The sequence below is a fragment of the Hoplias malabaricus genome, chromosome 14 (assembly GCF_029633855.1).
Source record: "Hoplias malabaricus isolate fHopMal1 chromosome 14, fHopMal1.hap1, whole genome shotgun sequence".
Classification (NCBI taxonomy): Eukaryota; Metazoa; Chordata; class Actinopteri; order Characiformes; family Erythrinidae; genus Hoplias; species Hoplias malabaricus.
In genome coordinates this window covers 24,203,709-24,210,911 of record NC_089813.1, presented here as the reverse complement: position 1 = coordinate 24,210,911, position 7,203 = coordinate 24,203,709, and the positions used below count along the sequence as shown (strand labels likewise).

Below are 7,203 nucleotides of genomic sequence, written 5' to 3'. Positions count from 1 at the left end.
TATATCAATAATATCATTTTAATGAACTTTTAAAAATAAAATGTGATAGAGATGCAAAATAACATCCCTTTCACCAGTGTCTCAGATTTTTGCACCCTGCATCTCTATTAAATCAATTAAAGCAAGATTTTACCCCAATTCACAACTCAAGAACACGCTTTGAGTTCTGCTGTGTCACATTTTGCCATGTGTGTACACATTTGCATCAAGTAAGCTGTATTCCTTTAACAAGAATAAAAATGTAAAATGCATCACTGAGCAGGGCACATTTTCTACTGTTAACTATTCTAACTGTTTTTCTAAAGTAAAAAAAATATATACTAATATTGGAAATTGTTTTTTTTTCCCTTCTTTTCAAAGACTATTTTCTTACCCTCAGTTGTGGTGAGAATGATGGCACACATGAGAACAAGACACGTGGCTGCAACTCTGAGCTCCATGGTGAGAAGGAGTGTGAAAGTGCTCAGGTGGAAGAGAGCTCTGTTTTTATACCTTCCATCCACATGACAACGCCCAGTATTCATCATTTGTTTGGCCTGTACTCATTGACAGCCTGGGGACAAATGACAGGTCAAATGAGTGTGAATCAGTGGCAGAGAATGGTAGAAGAATTCAGATGTGTGTTCAAACAAGTGTGAAAATGCAGATAAAAAAAAAGATCTTTTCATAGATCCGAAAGTTAAAGTGTCTATTCAATAGCTCACGCAAGGATTACTGGGAGTTGGCTGATTTGAACCCAAAGTCAGAGACAATATATTTGAAAAAGTTTTTTGGTTCATTGGTTACAAGTGTTATTTTTGTGTTTGTTAACTATTTATATTTTAAATGTTGGTTTTTAAAAACTCATTATATTGTGTCTATACAACACCATTTAAAAAAGATGGGACACTGTGCAAAATGTAAATAAAAATAAAATGCAATGATGGGTAAATTATTTAAAAACTATATTTAATTGAAAATATAATGAGAACAAAATTTTAAATGTTAAAATTGAATTTGTTTATTGTTTTTTTTTTTTAATATTTGACCATTTTGAGTTTGATGCCAGCAACAAAGAAGTGTGGACAGTTGGCGTGTTAACTTTTATGTTGCATCACCTCTTCTTTTAACAACATTCTGTAAGCGTTAAGGAACTGAGGAACGTATTTGCTGTAGTTCTAAAAGTGAACTGTTTTCCAATTCTTCCTTGTTATAGGATTTGAACAGCTTGGGGTCACAGCGTTTTTTGTTTCAATTTGCACTAGTTGATTCCAGTGGGTGTCAAGTCTGGACTAGTTTAGCTCCTGGATTCTTTTACTAAGGACCCATGCTGTTGTAATCCATGTAGAATGTGGGTTGACCTTTTCTTACTGAAATAAAAAAGGCTTTCCCAAAAAAAGTCATCTGGATAGCAGCATGTTGCCCCAAAACCTGTATATATCATTCCGATTAACGGTGCCTTCACAAATCACCCATGCCATTTGAACCAATTCACCTTAATACCATGATGGGATTATGGCATTTGAACGTTGCACAGACCGGACAGTTCCTATCCTCTTTATTTTGGAGGAAAATTCTCTGAAACTTTTAATGTTATGATGTACTGGGGATGGAGAAATCCCAAAGTTTTTGCTACTTCACACTAAGAAATGTGATTCTTGAACTGTTTCAGAATTTGCCTGTCATTTTTCACAGAATGGTGAACTTCACTCCATTCTTTTACTTCCAAATATCTCTGCTTCTCTGAGATGCTCATTTTAAATCCAATCAAATCATTGACCTGTTGCAAATTAGCATAAATCTTTTTTTTCCCCTTTGGTAAATTAAAAAAAAATGTAACAATCTTTTGTTGCTCTGTCACAACATTTTTGCAATATGTTGCTGGTATCAAGTTTAACTCTGCCATGTATTTTTCAAAAGACAACAACATTTCTCAGTTTCATAATTTAAAATATTGTTTTTGATCTATTTTCAAGTAAATATAGGGTACATTTTCATTGTTTTTATTTACATTGTGTTCAGCATCCCAATGTTTCTGAAAATAGGGTTGTATTTTATATTATTTATGACTATATGTCCAAAAGTTGGTATCCAGCATTTTTTGTGCAGTTAAGGATATTAATACATATTTTGTCTTCCATTGTTGCTGTAACAGCTTTAATCTTCTGGAAAGGCCATGAGAGCATTAGCAAGGTCAGGATGATTGAAAGGTTATTTCTGTATCATAAAATCCACAGCATCTGATCAATAACTAAAGTTATTGAATTATACTCCATAACTACTGAGAGCACAGTTCCACTTCCACACAGCCCATTGTTTGTGGGATTTACTGCACTCTAGCAAACACTTGGCATTGAGCATGGTGACCTTAAGCTCATGCAGATGCTCCTGAGTTCTCTATTCTGTTTTTTGCATTTCTATGAAGATTATGCAAATTGTCCATGCACAAATAAATGTCTGTACCATATAGCTGATTTCACTCATTATAAGGGGTGTCCTTATCAGGCTTGCAGTGGGTACAGAGCCTAGACTGAATCATTGGGTTGGGTCTAAAACAATAGTCTCCGCTAATTTATCTTTCTTACATGTAATGCATTTAATCCCTACTATGGTAACAGTTTCACTTTGTTTCACTAGTTTCTTGTTGGCTGCTTCTATAGAAGTAGTGGGCTAAATATGCCGAAATGACTGGTTGGGGCATGGCAAGCTTTCAATGTGGTTTCAATGAAGGGTGTTTTGTGGGATAAGATACTATGCAAAGGACAAATAAAAGTCTGAGAAATGTCCTAATGAAATAATGTTAAGACTGAATAAATATAAAACTTCAAGCTTTTCATTAAGAGAGATAACTGTGCAAACATCACTCCCACTTTTCATAGCCTCATCATTTCCAGTAGGAATGCTTAATCCATGTTGTTTTTTTCTAATGCTGAATGAAATATAGAACACATTCTCACCGTTGGCAGAATTTCATAAGACTTGAATACTGAAATGCATGACTGAATGTGAAAAACTAAACTTAGATGAGCTGCAGTGCTTAGGGATAACATAAAAGATTTTTGTTGTTGTTTGAGACTTTTCAATGTGTACAAAGCATCAGTGAGCAACAGGTTTGTAAATAAAATCTTTTAAACATATCTTAGGATTAGTTAATTATAGTAAATAGAAATGTATATTAAATAATGTAATTTAAAGTACATAATATAGATTTGTAAAACTTTTTTTGTTTGTATATTCTATTGTCTGTATTTTGTTGCATTCATCCTCAGTCTGCTGTTCTGTGTTTTTCACTCAGCAAAGTGAAAAGAAATTACAGTAAAATTGTCTTTGACTTTTTGGCTTTAAAAATCCAAAAGGATATTGGCAAAAAAATAAATAAATAAATAAAAGGTAAAGCCTGTCTCATTTGAACTGTAAAGAACAAAAGAGTGAATACAGGGTTCTGCTCATAAAACAGGAGGCAGTATTAACTTAGTGACAGGGGTAATTACCTGGGAAGAAGCCTGGAATCATGGTGATTCAATACCAATAGCGGTTAATCTTGCTCTTGGAAGATACATTCCAAGAATGTGAGAGACATTCACTATAAAAGCAAAAGAAGTCAAATACTCTAAGAAAAACATTGCAGTCAGCACAAAGACAGTACTAAAAAAGGACAAAAGGGAAGCTGAATAATTATTCAAAAACATTATCCCTTATTTGTTTCAATAGACGTGTTATAGTGCAAGAAAATCTTTATTTACTGCATATTTACACAAGATCTTGTGAATAACCGAAGGTCATCATGTTTTTGAGGTATTACAACTAAGAGTGAAGCGGTATAGTAATATACACTTGAGCATTGAGAAAGGGGGCCTGTGTTACTTAAAACCTTTCTTTTTTGAGGGGTGGGATCTGGTGGTATATGGCTATGAAGCAACTAAACATGAATTAATATCTTGGCTTTCAAAACTGTCTCTGTCCTCTGCTGGCCAAGTTAAGGAGACGTAACAGTATATCCCCAGTTGAGGTGCTACTCAGCCCGGTGCTGTCTTCCACAGGAAGTTGATACGTACTTTCTTCCGAACAGTCTGAGTCTAGAACACAGCTCTCTGCAAAAGAAAAAAAAAGGCACATTATGTAAGACACTGATATAAGGTAGTCGAATTGCATTTTACAGCATGTATTTTTAATAATATTTACTAGATCTTTATTTTTTTTAAGTAGTTTGATTTTTCAGTGCAGTGAGTTCAGAGAAAGTGCAATGTATTCGTCAAGAAGTGCATGTAGAGTAATAGGTACTCTCGTTTTTCTTCTGATAAAAGTTAGACATTTTAAAGTTTTTGTGCCTTAATGTAATCATTTTAAAGTAATATATATATATATATATATACACTTTTTTTGTAAACGCCTCTTAAGCCTGAAATTACCTGAATGCCCTCAAAGCTTTCAGTAAAGCACTTCCTCTGGTTGTTAGGATCGTAAGCTCAAACAAGCATGACTAAAAAGTGCTATTATTGCAGGTCAATCAAAAGCAGAATATGTATATTAGTATAACATTAAGCTGCCAACGGTAGGAAGAAAACTAATAAGCAAATACAGAGAGGAGTTTTATAAAATGTAAACATTGCAAAGTCACAAGCAGTAGTTTTAACAACAATTATGTTTTGTGAACATATACTGAACATGTTTCCTTAATGTTCATGTTCATTTCACTGCTGGGAATGTGTGTACAGTCTACTGCTTAGATTAGGATGGCCCTGTGGAGGTCAGAAGGCTTGCTGACAAGTTATGCAGCAGTAAAAATCATACAAAGTGCTGTACTGTCTTAAGATGTAGCACTGACCTGAGTGGCAGCAGATGCCTGGGGCAGCACAGCGTCCTCCCTCAGATCCACATACTCTCCCCCCACTCTCACACGGACTGGACAGGTAGTTCTCCTCCACACAGCTCGCTGCCTCTGCAGAACCCAGGTAGCAGCCCAGTCCTGGAGCACAGCAGATACTGGGCCCAAAGCACCTGCCCCTGTCTCCAGGACCACATGCCATACACTGCAGGACACAGAAGATATTACATCGCTTATCAGTGATTTTAGACTATTCCTATTGGTATATTCATCATAATGTTTAAAGGGCAGTAGTTGGCAAATGGCATAATATATCATATTCTCTCACTGTGTATATATATAAAATATATATAAATATATATAAATATATATATATATATATTTGCATTTAAAAAATGTATTCTACAAGACAAGGTGTCTGGATCACATTCCTTCTAATAAAATCATTAATAATCATTTAATTGAAAAGCCCACCTTTATTTAAGAATGTGACTCTTGCAGCACCTTTCAGTTAAGGGGTCCATGATTAGCCTTTGTTATTATTGTTTAACTAGATGCAAATATATGTATATAACCAAAATATTTCATTTAGAGATACATAAAATTAAGAGAGATTTAGGAATAAAATGAATAGTGAATAATCAAGATGGTTTTATTGATGCATAAAAAACATTGATAAATGATATTATATATATATATATATATATATATATATATATATATATATATATATATATAATTCCATATAAACCTATTTATTATATTGTTATCAATTAGGTTGTAAACACATTAAAAGTCATTAATAATCATGTAACACAGATAAAGGGCAACAGTGAGCTTTTTTTTTTTTATCTAATACTGAAAGTGTAACATAACTTACAGAAATTGTCGAGGCAAAGAATACGCTCAGACCTGAAAAAGTGAATTTAGTCATTTTACATGATGAGATACACCACAAGTTTTATTAAACTGTGGGTAAATGGTCAAATGTATTGACAAATCTATAAAGCTCACAGGGTTAATGTCGACTGATGGGGAAGACAAAGTAAGGTCAGTATCTAACAAGACCTGGGTTAACTGTAGATTGATATGGGTTCACTATTTGCAAACAACATGTCACTGTTGCCCTTTTTGTCTGTATGTTATAACTGGTTATTAACACTTATTAATGCATTAACAACATATTAAAAAATTGTTTTTTTAATTATTTAAAGTGTTGTCTTATTCTAAAGTGGTGCCAAACATACACATATATATAAATAAATTAGAAAATGCAGAGTACTGCAAATAATAATTCAAATATAGTAGTACAGTATATTTAATACATTAGTATATTTATTTACAATGTTTGTAATTAAGATGCAGATAGTAATATATTCATTATCTTCCATATATTATTATATTATATTATTATATATAGCTTTACAAAACAAATAAAATAAAAATAGGTAAAAAAAAATAATAATAAATAAATAAATAAATAAAAACATTCCCTAAGGCAGTACCAGTGATTATTTAGGTAATCAGGTAATATCTCACTCATCTGATGATAATGCCTCTAAATCCAGTTAAATAAGTGAAGAAGTGGTGTAATCCATTCAGGAGTTACTCACCTGTCTGACTGCAGCAGTGTCCGGAAAGGAACGCTTTCCTCCACGTGGGCAGTTCTGGATGTAACAGGCTGAGGAGAGAGCAGACAGTGCCAGTAGAGCGAGGACACAGACAGTGAGTGAAGAGTCAGACATGGCCATTTTCCAGTGGTCAGGGCACCTGTGTGAGTTTCACACTGAGCAGTGTCCACAGCCTCTCTTTTTATACATCACTGTTAGCTCCCACGTCAGAACATTTCCTGCACCTCCTTCCACCAGGGACTTCTACAAATGGCATTTGCTAATCTATCACTCAGCATTGACCTGAAGGATGCTATATTATGATGGACAGCTTTATTAGGTCAAGTTATAACCTTTTTTACTGTATTTTTTGTTCTATAGTCAATAATGTGCAATGTCCCTTTAATACAACAAAAGATTTCATTTACTATTCAAGGTCACTTCATATCCATTGTCCAGCTCTTTGTTAATATGAATATAAAGATTCTGAGGAAGGGAGGTTAAGAGTGATTTAACCTTGTTGTTGTTCCATTCAACATCTTTATATATATATATATATATATATATATATATATATATATAACTTTGATACAAAATCTACAGCATAAGATCTAGCTTTCTTTTTTCTCCATAATGCTTCTGGCAGACACTATATAGACAGATATCTATGTCGTAGTCTTATGTAGCCTTGTTGAAGACCATATACGGTTCGCTAATAATAATAATAATAATAATAATAATAATAATAATAATAATAATATGGTACAATTACTACTGAATTTATTTCTA

General features: G+C 33.4%; 1 protein-coding gene across 1 annotated transcript; it reads right to left on the bottom strand.

Annotated features, from left to right (window-relative positions):
* Positions 1-441: 441 nt before the first annotated feature.
* On the bottom strand, positions 442-6,571 carry LOC136665856 (vasotocin-neurophysin VT 1-like). The gene is made up of 5 exons (XM_066643667.1): positions 6,418-6,571; positions 4,805-5,009; positions 4,035-4,070; positions 3,471-3,562; positions 442-553 (listed from the first exon to the last, which is right to left on the bottom strand). Exons 1-4 carry the CDS (start codon positions 6,553-6,555, stop codon positions 3,489-3,491), a joined length of 453 nt encoding a protein of 150 aa, XP_066499764.1. The 5' UTR covers positions 6,556-6,571; the 3' UTR covers positions 442-553; positions 3,471-3,488.
* Between the last annotated feature and the right edge of the window lie 632 nt (positions 6,572-7,203).

Coding starts and splice junctions, on each gene's coding strand:
- LOC136665856 (XM_066643667.1), bottom strand. CDS start 6,555: ATGGCCATGTCTGACTCTTCACTCACTGTCTGTGTCCTCGCTCTACTG. Junction 5,010..6,417: donor ACACTGCTGCAGTCAGACAG/GTGAGTAACTCC, acceptor TGTGTCCTGCAG/TGTATGGCATGTGGTCCTGG. Junction 4,071..4,804: donor AGGCATCTGCTGCCACTCAG/GTCAGTGCTACA, acceptor TTTCTTTTGCAG/AGAGCTGTGTTCTAGACTCA.